We start from the raw sequence: 17,904 nt of genomic DNA, 5'->3' as shown, positions 1-17,904 counted from the left end.
TAAAAATAGTCATGTCAGGGTTATTTCCTGTCACTTAAAAAAAAAAAAATCTGACTTCATTTTTTAAATCAAATAAGCATGAAAGTTAGTCAGATAGATGGTAAATACACAATGCATTGTCATTCCAGGGGCCTGTCATAGGTGAAATAAGATAGTTTTGTTTTTCCTGTTCTCTTGCTCTCTTTGCTCCCTCAGGAGAGGGCATTTTCACAGGTTTTTATACCCAGCTAACTGTACATGGTAAGAGTTGGGAAAGGTGAGGTGCATGTTTTGAGGGGGGGGGGGCTGGACAGGAAAAGAGGGTCATGATTTAGGAAGGAAGAGGCAGCAGAAGACACTGTTCTCTGCAGATCGGGTTTAGGGAATGTGAGAGGATCTAGAAAAGGATTTCTTTTGTCTCCCAGCACTACTGGAAAGTTACTGTATGTCCACAGGAGTGTGTGTCCTTCGCTTGGAAGAGCTCTGCTTGAAAAGTTATTGGGGGGGGGAGGCCGTTAGTAAAAGAATAAAAGTTATTCAGCTCTATTTCTTTTGTCCAAGTTTCCTTGTTTCATTTTTTATTAAAATATAGATAAGAAAGAGAAGGACACATACAACAATTTGCGCATGACAACTAGTGCCAAGGTCACGTTCCTTACATGTTTGCAGCCTGCAAGACCTGTATCTGGCGGATGTTGGCCTGCAGCAGAGCAAAGCTGGGGCTTTCGGAGGGAGGAAGGGCAGCCTGTGCCGTCTTTCATTAAGCCCCTGGTGTATGAGTTACAGGCTCTGTGCCCTGGTGCCGAGAGCATGGCCTCTGGAGCCAGACTGCCTGGGTTCACATTCCAGCTGCTACTTACTAGCTCAGTGACTCTGGGCAAGTTTTTTTTTTAACCTGCTAATGACTGTTCCTGACACATGACAGGTGAGCTACGCGTCAGCTTATTATTCTTCACAGTCTTGAATTTCTCACCAGAGTATGGCGAGTGCTTTCCCCTGGCACACTTGGGTGGAGTGAGTCCTCTGGCCAGAGATGTGATTTCAGCTGGGGTATTGCCATTGAGAAAAAGAGACTCATCGGGGTCTCCCTGGGATGCCAAAGCTCATAGTGAGGCGGTTTTCATGGAACATGTGTGATAAGTCGGTCAGTGTCCTTGTGTAAACCTATGTAACTCCAGTTCAGAGTTGTCACTCATTAAAATGCCAAAAGTGGAACCACACTGCATTTACGTTACACGTGGTACTATATTCCACACGTCCAAACCGTTGCCCAGACAGGCAGGGAGATAGACTCCAGCTTCAAATGCCCTGAGGTGTATGAGCAAGAACTTTTTAGCAGGAAATATGTGAATGAAATGAAACCATACAAATGATATTGAACCTGTGGTATACTTAGAGCCACTTTTCCCTTTATCCAAACTATACCTGGGCACTGCATTGGTTACTGAACGTGTCGTCGTGAATTATTTCAGGGTAATGAGGTCTCTTCTTTGGCCGCTAAGTTCAGAGAGAAAGTACAGAATGTAGAAGTAGCTTTATATATTTTTTTCATTTATACATTTAATTTGTTATTTTAAAATTGTTTGCAGAAAATTTCATTTTAAAACTTCCCTTGAGAAGAAATGAGACACTTGTGTTAAGAAAAGCATCTTCAAATCTTGAGAAATTAAAACAGTTGTATGATAAAATCAGAAGCACAGAAATAAACAATATTGTGTCAGGAAATGAACGCAGTGACATATCTTCCTTTTAAACTATGAGGTTCCATCTCAGCTTCTTTGTAACGAGTCAAATGTATGTGAATGCTTATTTACCTTATTTTTGGCAGATGGTGTGAAATTTTAGTTTATTTTGCAAATAGATGGAGCATTCCTTTCACAAGGAATGGCAGTCATGCCTAAGGTTTATGTACGTTTGCATTTTTCACAAAGATAAGTTAGGCTCATGAGAAACTGTTGATGTCACGTGTGGGGGAGCACCTGGACAGCTAGCTGGACAGCTTCGAAGCAGATGAGAGGCTGTGCCATCAGGCTCTGGTCTTCTTTGCTCAGAGATGCATGTCATTGTGGATTATAGTCGCTTGTCCTAGGTCTGTGTCACTGGGCATGTCTGGGCTAAAGGGGGAAGCTTGTCTTTACAAACAGGAAAATAAAGGAGGTGAGTGTCGCAGTGACACACAGTGGTTCTCTCTGCTGCAGGCACCCGATCTGCCTCAGATGGGACACCCGCGCCCTGGCTGCTTCTTTCCCCTTACGTGGCCTTTTCTCTACCGTCTTCTGCGTCTGCTTCGTGTCCCTATCAGGTCAGCCCGATCAATGTCCTCGTAGCTGCTTTATTGACAGTGATATTGGTTCCCGAGCTCTTCTGATGGGCGCGGTGATAAGGGCCCAGAATACATCGCCTCATTCACTCCCTCTTTGCACAGTGAACAAGCTCGCGTCCAGGAACAGAGCACTTCTGAAGGCACCCTGGTCCTTCCATTTTCCCGCGTCCTCCCGGAGCCTCATCTGAACAAGCTCCCGTCCGCCCGAGCATTCCTTCTCCTCCGGAGTCTCCCCTCCAACAGTTCTCCCTCCAGCTGTCAGGGGTCCTTCTGAAGTACAGCCCTGCCAGTCCTTCACCCCTGAAGGTCCTCCTAGATCGTCTCTTCCCCTGGGATGCCACCCTGTCGTCTCAGCAGGCCACACAGGGCCCAGCACCCGACCTCAGGGCCTCCCCGCTTCGGCCTGATCTTCCTGCACGCCATTCCTTTTCCGCCCCCATCCATCCTCCTGGCAACTCCTCCTTCGTGACCCTGCTTGCAGGTCACCCCTCAGGGAGCCGTCCCCATCCTTGCCCCTTGGCAGAATGAGTCACTTCCTCCGTGGTTTTCCTGCAGCAGTCTGTGCGGCCGCTGCTGTGGGGCAGCTCCAGGGTGCTGTGGCGACGGTCTGTCCGGAGCCGCGGCTGCTGAGCCCTTGAAACGCGGACGGGCCCCATCGCGCTGTGCTATTCGGTGTCCGCGAGAAATCCCCATCGGGTTCCAGAGACGTGATGTGAAAAGAATCTAAAACGTTTTAGTAGTAATCTTTGTACTGATTACGCGTTGAAATGATATTTTGGCTATACTGGGTCAACCAGAATATATCATTAGAATTAATTTCACCTGTTTTATTTTTACTCTTTAAATGTGACTCAGAAGTTTTCAAACGGCTCGCATGACTTTCCTATTGTCCAGGACCGGCTAGCTTCTCTCCCTCGGCGATAAGGGCACTGGCCTCTGCACCTTTAGGGTCTGACACAGTGCAGCACCGTCTGTCTCTGGGCGGTCCCCTGCCTGCAGGAGCTGGTGAGCTCCGTGGTGGTGCTCGCGTTTTGTGTCTGGTTCCCCAAGTTCCTTCCCAGTGTGTGCACCCCTGCAGTTTATTGGGTCTCAGGTTCAGATTATAAAGAGCTGGCATTTCCACGGCCTGCCGTTGATCCCTGGCCTGGACTCTGTGTGTATCTGCCACCAAGGAGAGGACCAGAGGTGGGACCGTCAAGCACATCTCAGCCCCGATGTGATCGCCAGGTGCCTGGAGCCCCTACGACTCCCTCTGAGCCCACAAAGCAGTGGCTCCTTGGGGCCCGTTTCTGCTGGTCTAGCTCTGCTACAGATCAAAGCCAGGCTGCGTTGGCAGGGCGGGGCTCGTCTTCGGCAGCACGAAGGTTCTTTGCTCTGTCTACTGGATTTGTCTTCTGGTTCTGTCTTCAGGATTTCAAACAAAGCGTCTCTTAAAATAGATGGCTTCCTGATCACCCAGTCAGCCAGCATGGCAGAGTTCTGCACGCCTTCCCAGTGTGATTTTAGGGGCGCCCGGAGCAGTCCTGGGAGCTTGCCCTGACGTCTGGCTGACATGGAGGTCTTGCTTGTTTTAAGAGCCAGTGTCTCTAGGATGCATCCTATTCTGTTAGTGACTAGGAGCTTTTGTCCCTAAATGGCAGGGGGCAAGCGGTATGTGTTTTGATGAACAGGTATCTGGGTTTTGTTTGATTTTTGCATTTTGGTGTTTCCCCAGTGAACTTGGGTCCGAGCATGTGCATTCAGGGGATTTCGTCACTGCGCCATTTTTTTTTTTTTTTTAACTTTTAGTAGAATGTCACTTGATGCTTTGATTGTGGCAACATTGACAATGTCCTATACTAAAACGGTTCATCCTGAAAGCCAGAGGCGCCGGGGGGTGCCGCGTCCGGTCAGCTTTGGAGGCCGGGCTCGCTCCGCTCCTTCCTGGGCCTCAGCAGCTCCGCTGTCCGCGCGGTGGAGGCTGACGCGGATGACGCGTGGCAGGCAGAACAAGGGTATTCTTCTTTTCGAGTGTGATGACAGCGCGACCTCACGTGTCGGTGGGGAGTGAGATGGCACCTACCCGTGAAGGCTTCTTGACCTTCAGGTGCCTCTCCAGACAGCAAGCTGTTGAAGAGTCTCTGTGTTTGTCACATTTTCTCAAGCTGTTTATCATCTAGATAATTCCAAGAGCGTGCTTCCCACCTCCCTAAAAATAGAGCCCATTTCCCTCATCTAGCAGCCCTGGTGGCCACGTGTGGGGCCACACACTTTGGAAGGAAGCAGCACACAGGGTGGAAGAATTGTGTTTAGTGGTTTCGTGCAAAACCCAGGTTATTTTGCTGGCTTAGTGTTAGAAATTGTGATGTTTCCCTTGATTTGTAAGATACAAGCATCGAATCATACTATAGCTTTACTCTTAAATTCTTTTTCTGTAGTGTATGTCCTGATTCCTCCAGTCTTGAAAAATATAATTCTAAATATAACTTTCCTGGAAGTCACTACATAATGATTTCTAGGACAAAACCTCAGGCAGTTGGTAGTGCTGGCTGGCTTTCCTTTGCTGTAGTTGAGTTGCTTTTAAACTTTTGATGGTATCACACACACACAAAAATAACTTCTGAATACAACTTAGTACACATGTTAATAGATATATGTAACTGAAATAAGCTTCTCGAAACAGTACTTGCTCAACATCTCATGTGAGGCACTAATGTTTTCTATTCCATTATATTATTTTTTTGTTCTGTTTTCTGGTGTGGCTCAGTCATTTGGAACATCTTCCGGTAGACCAAAAGGTCGCGGGTTCAATTCATGATCAGGGTGCAAACGAGAAGGCAACCAATCACTGTTTTTCTCTCTCTCCCCCTCACCCTGCTCCTCCTCCCTCTCTCTTTAAAAGCAATGAAAAAGTGTCCTTGGATGAGAATACTTAAAAAAAATAATGCTTCTTGTGAATTGCTGGTGAGGCCCGCGGCTCATGGTTTAAACACTGTCTTAATGCAAAGCTCCAGGATTACATGTGGGTCCTTGTACCTTGCAAAAAGTGCCAGTTCTCTTTGATAACCTTTCCTAAGGAGGCTTTCTGGCCCCCCACTCTCCCCTGAGCACCCCCACCTGCTTCCAGTGCTTTCCCCCCATGAGGTCCCTATGCTGTCCTTCAGCTTCCATGTGACAGGCAGCCCTTGCCTCATTCACCCAGGACCTCTGGGGTCTCAGTGTGGAGTGAGATTCTGCTCACATCCTTCAAGTGCATTCTGACCTAAAGGTCAAAAGTCTTTCTTGTTTTTGAGTGTATTCTTTGTGGAAGTGAGTCTCATTCACTTCATGAGGACAGCTAAACCTGGTGTTTGCTCGGTGCCGGCAGCTCTGGCCAGCGTGTGCCCAGGAAGCCTTGGGAAATGCCCCAGGGCTGTAGTAGGGTTCACCGGCGCTGTCCCTGACGTTGGGTTCCGTGGCATTCAGCATGGTGCAGCATCCCTCCATGACCATGACACACACTGGCCCTTCTTACTTAAAAGGGAACAGGTATTTTAAAAGCTGGGCGGGGAGGGGCCATCCAGAATATAGTGAATCATCATTTAGAGACCAAGCTCTAAAAAAGATAATATTTGATATATTAATTTCACTTTTCCTGTAGTGGAATGTAGATTATTTTTGCCTTCTATGACACATTTCAGGGGCTCTAGCTTGTGTTGTCATGACATTGGAAAAATATTTGATGGCTTGTCAGAAGGGAACATTTATAATTGGTACTAACCTGTACATTTTCAGCCTCTAGAATAGCGTGACAGGTAGTTGAGGTTGAAGTTGATAGCATTTACCACTTAAAAATAAGCACAAGAAATGCCAGTATTCACTGTATGTGTCAAACTAATTGGGTTTTTGTAATCTCTCATAGCTAAAATGAAGCTTGGTGGAAATAACTTTTTAATGGAAATTATTAAAAATTGACTTGATTAAAGTATTTTTATTACATTGGTGTAAGATGTCATTCTGTAGCATGACAACCTAAGGATACTGTGATGGCCTCAAATGCCTCTCCAGGGTCCGCAGGTGGGGACCCTAGCAAACCAGCACACTGTTGCTGGCTTGTCACCATCAGACCCAGGTGTCCCCGAGACTTCTGCTTCTGAGTTCAGCGTAAAGGTCTCTAGTGGCCTCTCTGATCCCCTACTAGACTTTTCTGTGGTATTGAAGATATGCTTTAAAACTGGTGCAATGTCATTAGCCTAAATATTTTATATGACCTCAACAGTGAGATGGTTTGAAACCTAGGTCCCACTGACAGACGAAACACTTGTTTCAGCCAATTCCTTTGGATGGTGTGCTATTTGAGGCTTGATCCCTATTTTATTTAAAAAACCACTTTATTTCCGTCGTCTTTGATGTAAACTAGAAATAAGAGCCTGTGTTTCCTTGAATGGCAAGGATGCTTCATCTTTGGCTGTTTTAGAAGTTGTTTCTTCACTGCGTGGAGGAGGCTTGCTTAGGGAGCAGTGACGCTGCCTCAGTCTGTGCCTTGGGGACGCTGTCACCTGTTTCATTGGCGGGAAGGAGCAGAGTCTGGCAGGAGGCGGTGCTGACAAGGAGGCATTTTCCCAGGACTCCCTGTGCTTGAGTCTCGTCCATGACCTTAGAGCCACCAGCCGAGTAAGGAGCCCAGAGGCAGTGCACAGCCATGGTTCCTGCCTGATACTGAGATACGGACAGAAGGTTTCTTTGTGAAGAACCCGGACTCGGGAACCAGCTAGGAACCTGGAGCAGGTCACACGTGTCCCTAGTTGCTAGGCTCTCCACCTGGACAGGAGGCCTAATAATAACGCCTGCATCCTGCCGTAGCTGTGGGGATTAGGTGTGGCCTCGTGCCTGCTTCACTGTGGTAGCCCGTGGTGGCGGTGCCCATCTTCTGGTGTCTGAGCAAAGCTGAATTTGTGTGATCAGTTTAGAACTCTGACATTTCCCCCAGAAAAACCACATGGGCATGCAGATGTTACACGAGTTTTTGTTGCCGTGCACTGAGGTTAACCGTGGATGTGTAGCCTTTTAATGTTACCAGGTGATGAGCAGAGCTTCAAGGAGGATGCTCTTGTCTGACGGTTGCACCCAGCCTGGGTCCCGTTCCCTCACAGCATCAGCACCAGTAGCGGGGGTGGGGGCGGGGCAGACAGGTGGCAATTAGGTAGACACGTAATTTATGGTCAGTAGTCAACAGACTTCTGTTTCTTATTTTTTCATTTTTTATTGTAGAGCTAACTGATATTTACACTGGCTTTGTAATTATCACTCAATTGGCCAGACTGGGGAGGAGGACGCTCCCTAACGCCTGGGACAAGAAGATGGCTCCCTTTCCCAAGCCTTTTGCTTACTGCTTCTGTTGTTAAGATAGGCAGCATTGATTGGCACCTTATAGCCTTGTGCTAGATGAGATGTCTCGATGGTGGGTTGTAGCAGCTATGGCTGAGAAAAGAAATGAGAATCTCATCACAAGCACTGGGCTAATCTCATGCTTCCTGCACACCTGGCCAGCAGTAACTTGGATTTTTCATTATTCTTCATGCACAGTTTAGAGGAGACAGATAGCTTTCTAGTTAATTACATTTTTAAAATGACCTAAAAGAAAACCTTAAACCTGGAGCAAATCATGTCACTGAATCTCATTCATATTTACCTGCTGCTGCTTTTTAAATGCGAGAAGAGACGTTTTTCAAGTGCATTGCAGTAGTCTCTGTAAATGAGAAGATTTCACAATAAACTCAGTCAAGAGTGAAAATAAGAGCCCAGACTCGCAGTCACGAGGTCTGGATTCTCTCTCAGGCTTTTCCTCCCGCTGGCTTTGGGACAGGTCTGATTATACCTAAAGCACCTGCCAGATTGTAGGCATGTTTGACTGTGGCAGGTGCCACTGCCTGTGTTTATGGGAGGGTCACAGAAGTCCTGTGTTCTCATTTGCACCTCGGAGGCTATGGCACAAGCACTCTTAACAGCTGGACATAGTGCAGACACCACCTATCACGCACCCTGGGCTCCGGGCCAGGACCCCAGAACCTGAGTTATGACTTTCCGGGTGACTCCCAGAGTCTGAAGGGGCACTTATGAGAGCTTCTCCAAATGAATTTCGCCTAAGCCAATTTTAAGTCAGAAAGCTCTGTGCTATGTTGTGGATGAAGAGAGAGGAAAAAAACATGGTGTGTACAGAATTGAACCGGTAACTGAGCCATGAACTTGGGTTCTGAAGCAGCGTACTTATTAGATGGAAAGTTTGAGGCCATTTTGATAAGTAATTTATAAGATTTATTAATAACTAGACTATGCTCTTTCCCTAGACTCTCAGCTCTTGGGGAGCTCTTTAATTTATAGCATTTGGTCAATAAATGCTGGGTGGGGCAGAAGTCGGCTTATAGTTGTGAGTACACGAAGCACGGGGTTTATTCTTGTATTATTATTCACTAATTATTGTATTGTCTTCCACATAAACAACAACTCTAAATTGCCCCACTCTATGTTTGTTATCAATAAAGTGTTCCCGATCTGTCTTTACTTTCTTCTCTTTACATTGGTTCAGCTGTCCCCTCAAACCCTCTATCATCCCAAGTGTCCCTCCCTTGACAGTCATATGCTCTCCAGGTCCAACAGGTGACCTGTTACTGTTCTCTTGAGTAGTGGACGGTCAACAAAGTCTTGGGCAGCTAAAGGTCAGGTATATGAGGCCTGGGCTCACCTGATTCCAAGGTGACAGCTCTGTGCACCTCATCTGGGCTGTCCGCCTTGACCCGTCCACGTGGCATGCCAGTGTCAGTCAGGCCCTGGACCTCTGTCGCTATTTTAAAGAAACATTTTTAAGAATGCCAACACTCGCTGAAATCGATGGGAACATTAACTCTCTGCTCTCTTCTCAACAGACACGAGACGACTTCCTGGGACAGGTGGACGTGCCCCTTAACCATCTCCCGGTAAGGACAGTCACCTGCTTTCTGTTGCATGTTGTGAACTGTGACTTCTGAGTGTTTGCAGCTGGATGTATTTTCAGTCATGTTTCCTCAACACAGTGGAGAAGGCTGAAATACAGAGCGTATTTTCTGGCCCTCGTTCTCTTCTAGAAAGTGGTCCTTTCAAGGTGATAAGGAAGAACCGAGCGTATCTGCATCTGCAAGGATGCCTGTCGGTGTCACCAGCATCTCGCTCCCTGCTCTTCAGGCTTCCTTTGTCAAGTCCTACAAAACAGCTTCCTTCCTCTGTCACACCCCTCCTTGTCCCTGGACTGTCTTGCCTTTCACGTTCATCCTTTGGGTCTAATTCAGCACGTGTTCCCTTTATCTGGAGTTGCATATGCTGTTTCTTGGGGGCCACATCTGTACAAGCTATTGCTGCCCTGACTTGGCTGCATGGCTTTCTCAGTCAGCGCAGACAGAAGACGCTGTTGGTTCTGAGTGAGCTCGCCACCCAGCTTTAGAAATCGTAGTTAGCGCGCGTGGTGTTGCTCCCACTGCTCTCCGCTCAGACGAGCAGCACAATGTTTAGAGCTGTATACGAACAGCTGGGGCTAGAGGTGCTCCTGAGGCGATGCAGATAGACTCTGGTGGTACGACCTGGAGGCCTTGGTGAAAGGTAGTTCTCCTCGTCTTCTGGCTTCGGTTTTCCACATTGTTCCATCCTTCCCGTGGCCCTTGGTTCCCTGCGCAACACAAAGTGATTGAAATAGCGGCCAAGAGAGGATAAGTCAAATGTTTCTGCCTTTTTCTTCTTATTTTTTGTTAATGCTTTGTGTGAGCAAACACCTTAAATAGTCTGTAAACTAAAATGACTTAAACCACCTAGTGTGAACCTACCGCTGCACTGAAATGGTGGCTATTACCATATACGAAATACCAAGAAAGACTGTCTGTAGCTGAACCAGGAAGCTTGGAAGATAGGTTGTGAGGGAATATGATAGCAAGCAATTTATTCTTATTTACTCAGGGGAGCTGTTAAGGGAGAAAAGTTTCAAGTGCATTCCCTTCCAAAAGATTAGAACCAACAGTGACACCATTAAACTATATTTGTTTCTGTATAAAAACCTGAAGCTCCACGGTGCGCACGGAGGGTGTATGTACATGTCTGAGGCTGATTCCGTAAGCCAGCAGGAGCCTGGTTATTCCTTTAAAGTCACATTGAGAGGATGTGGAGCTCAGTTTGTGAGGGGAACTCTCCACCTGCTTCCACATCAGTAGGTCTTCTGCTTATGCTCGTCAGATTGAAGCTGGAACGTCCTCGGGTTTTTAGACAATATGGGTTGGTTGGCCAGTTCTTTATTTGTGGGTGCCCCCAACCACCCCTCTCCCTAATGTAAAAATCACCTCTCAGTCAAGGCAAATGATGCACTAATATTTTCTAAGAGGCAGAAGTGAAATTGCTAAACACCTTGCTCTAACAATGCCTTGTTTGTTTGAGTGGTTGAGTGCAGAATGGTTTCGAAAGGTTGGGTGGGACCCCTGGAGAGGAGACTTATTTCTCTTTAGACACCAAGTCAGTGGAGGGAATAGTTGGGCTTTGGATTTGGTGGAGACAAGAAGGAGCATTGAAAGAAGGGGATGGTGGGTGCCGAGGCTCGGGGCTAGAATAGAAAGCAGCCAGTTAAAGAGGAGGTGCTGAGCCAGCTGTGTGACAGAGCCTCCCAATTTTGCATCTGCCGAAACGTGAGCTTCCTATGGAGTGCCGTGATCTCCACACTTAAAATTGACTGGCTTTATGGAGCCCACTGCAGGCTGGGAGATGGACCACAGAGGAAGCAACAGGACAGGGGTGAAGGTACGTTCTTATCCTGGAAGTGACAGTGGAACCCAACTAGCATATGCTGAACAGACATGGCCTTGGAGCTGAACTTGCGTGTGTGTGTGTGTGTGTGTGTGTGTGTGTGAGATCATACCTATAGGGTGCTTATGCGGAAATTATACCTTGTTGTTATATATTTTGTGTGATAAAGTAAGCATGGGTGTGTAAAATGGGTAGTGAGCATTTGAATATATTTTGTGGAGTGGATGATGGTTGCTCTTTTCTTGATAGCCTCTTGACCATTGTCAAGGCAGAGTATATATGGCCTATGGATTTAATATCTGTCAAAATCATCAAATTGTAGACAAAAGAAATTAGGTAAGCTCTCTCATTAGCAATGAGAGAAGACAATGGCGAGTAGTAATGTGGGTCAGAGTGGCCATTGCCCTGGCCCTTCTCAAGATTTAAGGAATCCGATCGGGTGGTTGATCATTAATTAATTTCATATAGCCTCATCAGCTAATAGAGGTCTATTCCTTCTGCAGGTTATTTGCTGATAGGCATGAATCTAACCTGAGGAGGGGTCAGAGAGGCAAGTCCCTCCCTCAGGTAGCTTGGCATTGCCACCCAATGCAGTAGCCGCATGCGGTAGCTGAGCATTTGAGGTATTACTCATGTGACCGAGGGGCAGGATTTACCATTTTATTTCAGTTTATTAAAATCTAAATTTAAAAAGGCACATATGGCCAACAGCTTCCATACTGGATAACACATGTGAGGAGGATCAGATCAGAGTGGCTTGGGTCAAAAGGTGTGGTTCTGGCTGTGGGAGGGAGCTGAATTTTTGCTCAAGTCATGTTTAGCATATAACCTGAAAATAATGACAGTCAACGTACAAATCTGCCTATAACAGGAAGGGGTTGGAGGGATTCCCAAACCCATCAGTTTTACTTGGTGCTCTCTCATTTATCTTTCTTCCCCTTCCCAAGGCTGTTTCTCTCTAGTTATGCATATCTAACATACTGATAATATATAATTTAGTTAATAAGAAAAGGCCTTGAAACTTGGGATTATAGAAATTAAAGAGTAGTAATTTTTTGCTGTTTTTAAAATTGATATTAGCAAAGTAGTTAAATATGCTTCCATGTTGACATACACATGTACTTATTTACTATAAGGCACTTTAAATCAGGAATGAGGCCTTCTCTTGTTGCCCCAAGATACCATGAACCTTTATTCTTTAAAAAAACAATTTAACTGCCTTAGATGTTGACAACATTGGAATGAAGATGTTTCCTAAATCAGGAGCTTGATGGAGAAGACACAGGGCAGCAGAACTGAACTTAGTTTAATCTCTCTTGATTGTTAGGAAATTATTTTTAATTTAAATATTCTGTTCTGTGGTGTTTGAGGGTGTGTTTTTGAAAAGGGGATATTTTAAACTTAGTAATGATGTTTGCTGAAGAACCTGCTTCCCTTGCTGGATTCCTCCAGGCATATCGGGACAGTTGCCGGTGCACATTGGTGGTTGCAATGGAAAACCTTGATTTTAAATTCTTCAGCTATAAAATCCCTGACCCCAGGCAACCTACTAGGAAAACGAGAGGGTCAGAGTGACCTTAACCTCTCTAGGGACTGGTTTAGGAGCAGACCCGTCGTGGATGTGCACTGCGAAGTCACAGGCACCCTGGCCTCTTGGACCTGGTGCACGGGGCCCTCCTCGGCTCACTGGCCAGCGTTGGGTCCCTGGTTTAGTTACGTGTCCCGATGGGCCTGTGGGCCATTGTGACAGCCCGAGCTGGAGCTCTGCCAGGGAGATGAAGAGGCGGGCGGGGAAGATAGTGTGAAGCCAGGGGGTGTGCTGCGTGTTAGAGGGTCACTACCTCAGTTATTGACCACAGTGGTCTGAGGAGGCCAGGACCTCTGTCATTGTCCCCTAACAGGAAAGAGTAAAGAGTGATGATGCTCATTGATCCCTCGGGGCCTTATACTTAACGAATGCTTCCAGATGAAAGAAAGTCGTTTTAGAATCATGATTCACTTTCCTTCTTGGCCCTCGGACTCAATCGTGCCATCAATGGGTTGCCTCTCTTACACACCCCAGCCAAGGACTGAACCTGCAACCCAGGCACGTACCCTGACAGGGAATCGAACCGGCAGTCTTTTGCTTTGAGGGATGACGCCCAACCTGCTGAGCCACACCAGTCAGGGCAAAGAGTCTCGGTTTTCAAGGTTTTCCTACATATAGTATTTAAAAATCAATGAAATAGTAACGTTTATTTTTCTAATTTCTTGCTTGCTTTAACCAACCGATTTGGCACAGTCTTTTGATTTCTTTGAAGAAGGGAGAAATGTTGTGGTTGCATTCATAGCTTCATCAAATAAGCAACAGCAAGAGGTAGATTGATGAGGCCACATGGGACGATTTCTGTGGACGAGATACTTCTTGTGTTAGAAAAGCTGGGTTGGAGCCCTGGCTGGTGTGGCTCAGTGGATTGGGCACCAGCCTGTGAACCAAAGGGTCGCTGGTTCAATTCCCAGTCGGGCACATGCCTGGGTTGTGGGCCAGGTCCCCAGTTGGGGGCATGCAATAGGCAACCACACATTGATGTTTTTCTCCCTCTCTTTCTCCCTCCCTTCTCCTCTCTCTAAAAATAAAATAAATAAAAAATCTTCAAAAAAAAAATAAGATAAAATGGCCTTCACAGATTAGGTCTTGCATGTTTTCCTGTTAACTCCATCTTGAGTTTTCTCGAATGACAGTGACAAGAAGGCACCGGCGACCACTGGTTCTCCAACGTTAGCCTGAGACTGAGGGCTCCACCCTGCAGTTAGAAATTACACGTGGCGTTGACCCCTCTCATTTTGTCATTTGTCTAAGGCTGGGGTTGGCTCCTGAAAGCGGATGTTGATAGTGACATCTAGTGGATCTTGAGTGGGTTAAGTTCTGTGACCTCTCAAGTGTTTCATTCATTGTCAGGTTTGGTGGAGGTACCAGCTCTGTCTTCACCATTCCCTTCTTTCAAAACAAAAATGTGCTCTCTTGAATCCAGTTCTTTGTATCTAAAAATACAACCTATTAGAAGTATCGACACTTCCTTTTTCTTCCCGTAGACAGAAGACCCAACCATGGAACGACCCTACACGTTTAAGGACTTTCTCCTCAGACCACGAAGGTGAGGCTTTGGGGGGCTCAAGGCGGGCTTCATGCCTTGGTTATTAGTTTTCTCTGGGGAAGATTCAACAACCTTTCCTATTTCATCTGTTTCAAAAGCCATCATAACTATGAAAGATGTAACCAAGTCATAGCCTTGACAGCCAATTTTCTTCTCTCGTGCAGTCATAAATCTCGAGTGAAGGGGTTTTTGCGATTGAAAATGGCCTACATGCCGAAAAATGGAGGTCAAGACGAAGAGAACGGGGAGCAGCGGGGTGACGCGGAGGTGAGTGGCGGGGCCCCAGGCCTTGGTCTCTCCTTCCTGCCCAGGATCCTATCCCTTGTTCACCTTAAGACTTTATTATTGAAGGAAATAGAGTTTATAAAGCTTAAATGTGAAAAAACTTAAAAGTGTCCCTGAAACCATATTTGATAATCTACCTGTGCATTTGTTTTTAGGGAAAAAAGATGAACTTCGTACATTATGACACTGATAATTGGAGAGGTTTCTCTGTATAAAATGCTAACCCCTTCTTTTATTAACAGCCCCAACCCTATGCGACATTCCCCTCACGAATTTAATTCTCGGATTGCTTTGGACTCTCGGCTCTTTGTAAATTCCGTTTAGCACTTGGCTCTGCTTCAAAGTGGATAAAGGGATTTAGAAAATCGTTTCTAGGTTTCTGCTCCTTCAGGTGATAGACGGCAGGCGTCAGGGCAGCTTCCCTCTGCAAATGCCATTTTGGAATTAGCTGTCCAGAGGATTTTTCTTTTTTCCCCTCCTGGCCCAGCTACCTTCTAACTTTCTAGTCACACACCTGTCCCGTGGGTCCCGCTGTGCCTTCTTGGCACACGCTTCAGATAGTGCTGTTTTGTCTGACTCTCCTCTTGTCCTGAAAATGGCCACTAAACAAGGCCTCCCTGGGGCTTACTTGCACATCTGTTTGCAGCTGTTACATACATGTGCTGCGTGGATACGTGTTATGGGCAAGTCAGGCAGAAGCTCCTTAGACCGAGTGGTCGGATTCCCAGGCGGTGTTTCATCTGTGAGGAGTGAATGGGTGGTAGACGGTCATGAATGTTAAGATTTCACAAGCACATCACCAGATTTTTATCTCAAATCCAAGGAGATTTTTTTTTACTCTCTTATAGTCTTCCAACTACAGCAATCCGTGAATTATTTAATTTTCCAGGGACTTCATTAGGGGATGTGAGGAAGGAATACTTAATGCCTAAAATATGTGTCGCAAAAATGGAACTCTCACTCCGGAACCATAAAGCCTGTTTGTGTGGCCCCAGCAAGGGGGGAGTATCTAAGTAGAAAGCCACAGCACCCACGCCTCTTGTGGCTCCCGCGATGGTACTAGGCGCAGCGTAGGAGCTTCACTCCCAAAGCCAACCTTGGTGCTGTCCTCCCTGGGGATGACAGAGCCCCGGGCCTCGTTGGGCTGTGAGTTTTGTTAGAGCATGTGCAGTATGGCTTATCTTCCCAGCTCCCTTTCCCCTCAGGGAGGTGTTGAAAAGACGCCGCTGTAACATGACCCCCGCCATTGCGGTGGCTTTGTATAGCCCTGGAGGCCTTCAGGTCAAAATAAGGAGCATGAAATAGCAAAATGACTTAGTAACGCAGCCAATACATACCCAACTCTCTGTCGCTGCTTATAATGCAGGCATCTTAGAAGGCAGCACCGCAAGTTGGCCATTGCTCACGATGTTTTTAAGACTCCTCTAGGATAGGTCTTCTCACCGCTTTGGGGGAATTTCTTCAAATGTGGCACTTAAAGCCACCGCAAGAACCAGAGGACACTGGAGCAGGGACGCAGCCTCCCACCTAATGAACGGCCTCATGACCTTGCATCTGATTTCACTCCACAGCACGGGTGGGAGGTTGTGGACGCGAACGACTCGGCTTCTCAGCACCAGGAGGAGCTTCCTCCGCCTCCTCTGCCCCCTGGCTGGGAAGAAAAGGTGGACAACTTAGGGCGGACCTACTATGTCAACCACAACAATCGGAGCACTCAGTGGCACCGACCCAGCTTAATGTGAGTCCCGCGCGAGGGGTGGCGGCTCTTTGGCTCTTGGGGTCGGGGCTGGGAGAGAAGTCTCAGGTCTGGGACAGCAGGTGGCTGTGTGGCGCCACAGGGCTCCTCTTCCCTGAGCTTGGGGTCTCGGCAGCCGGCCAGCATCGGCACGTGATAAGGAAGCTCTTGCCTTTCATCACGTGCTGCTATTTTATGCACCAGTGTATGTTGTCTGTCTCCTTTGTCTGGACTCATGAAATAGGAAGCAGAGGTTGCACTTCCTGGATCTGTCTTATGTGTGGTGACTACATCCTTTCCCTCTTCTTCAGCTTCCTCGTCTCACTAACCCAGAATGGAACTCCTTCCTAAAAATTTTGGATGTTTAGTCCCTTTAATTATTTGATCTTGAAACCCTCTCAAAAATTTTGTTGTCCCTTTTGGGGAAATTTCTATATCAACTCCTTGATATAATTAGAAACACATGGGAGAGTTGCAAACTCAGAATTAGTAATTACTGTTTATTCTGCTCCCTCCCCAGACTCAGGGATGCAGTGCATGCTGATTACTGTTTTGTTTGCTTGGCAATTTTTGGTTTGATGATGGGAAATAAACACTAGTTAAACCTCAGCTACTTTAAAAAAGGATTTGAAGTAGCTTGTTTTTAAATCACAGTGTACAGCAAGACCTAAAACTATTAATAGGCAATAAAAAGGAAAAACAAAGTATTAAAAGAAGGAAAAGAAAAAATTATTCTAGCCATCATGAACTCCCTAACAGCCGAGTTAAGGAGGCAATTATCAATGAATTATATAACCTGCCAAGTGTATCTGGTGAGATAATCTTCCCTTTAACCCAGACTCTAATGGAAATTTGCTAATGATACTTTTGAAACAAGTGGTATGAGCCGTGTGATGGATGGGGATGTTGATAACCCTTTTCTCTTTAGAAATTGCGAAGATATTCTGCATATGACTCTGGGTGGGGAAGGTGGCCAAGAAGTTTGGTCTGCGTTTTGTTGATTTAGAGATAGAGCTTGCAACGACGAATAGCCATTCGTTCTGAAGCCCCCAAGTGGGTTCTTGTGACTCTCCACTGTCCTTGGTCTGCTTTGACTGCTCAGCTTGGACATCAGCTCATTGCTCCCAGGACAGCAAGAATACTCAAACATTGGGGGGGGGGGGGTGCTGAATTCTTCTTTGTTATAATTTTTTTCCCATGGAAATGATTTAGTGATTTTTTTAAATTTATTTATTTTATTTTATTTTTAACTATTTGCCTTTGATTAATGGCCATAGCTATTAAAACTATTGTAAACCATTGGCTACTCTAACTAAAGTTAAAAAAGAAGTGGACTCACCTTGAACTTGGTTATGTGTAGGGATCAGTGGAATCTTGGTAGCGATACCCTAAGCAAAACACCATAATCTACCTTTGCTAAAAATCATAATAAAGTACCTTAAAACATAGCACTCCTTGGGGACCAGAGTGTCATATAACCTCTGTAGAAAAGTGACCACTAGCAACTCACAAAGGAAGAAATACTAATGACCAATACATCTATGGAGAATCTTCAGCTTCATTAATAATTGTCACATAAACGGAAGTCTATATTTGGGGGCTCCCTGGTGATAATGGCAACTTCCTTTACCTCACAGAGTTGCAAAGCAAATGAGGGAATTACTGAGAAAACACGT

At 46.2% G+C, this 17,904-nt stretch overlaps 1 protein-coding gene across 12 annotated transcripts in view; it reads left to right on the top strand.

Annotated features, from left to right (window-relative positions):
- The window catches only part of NEDD4L (NEDD4 like E3 ubiquitin protein ligase), a 307,610-nt gene that overhangs the window by 227,863 nt on the left and 61,843 nt on the right, over nucleotides 1-17,904 (top strand). For all 12 annotated transcript variants that reach the window (XM_090285449.1, XM_090285450.1, XM_090285451.1 and 9 more), the window contains 4 exons: nucleotides 9,184-9,234; nucleotides 14,147-14,208; nucleotides 14,373-14,475; nucleotides 16,065-16,231. In XM_090285449.1, the coding sequence (XP_090141575.1) occupies nucleotides 9,184-9,234; nucleotides 14,147-14,208; nucleotides 14,373-14,475; nucleotides 16,065-16,231 (383 nt within the window). The remainder of the gene's footprint in view (nucleotides 1-9,183; nucleotides 9,235-14,146; nucleotides 14,209-14,372; nucleotides 14,476-16,064; nucleotides 16,232-17,904) is intronic.

The sequence above is a fragment of the Furipterus horrens genome, unplaced genomic scaffold (assembly GCF_987537825.1).
Source record: "Furipterus horrens unplaced genomic scaffold, mFurHor1.1.pri manual_scaffold_8, whole genome shotgun sequence".
Taxonomy (NCBI): Eukaryota; Metazoa; Chordata; class Mammalia; order Chiroptera; family Furipteridae; genus Furipterus; species Furipterus horrens.
The sequence above is the reverse complement of the archived record's forward strand: the minus strand, read 5'-3'. Positions and strand labels throughout refer to the sequence as shown.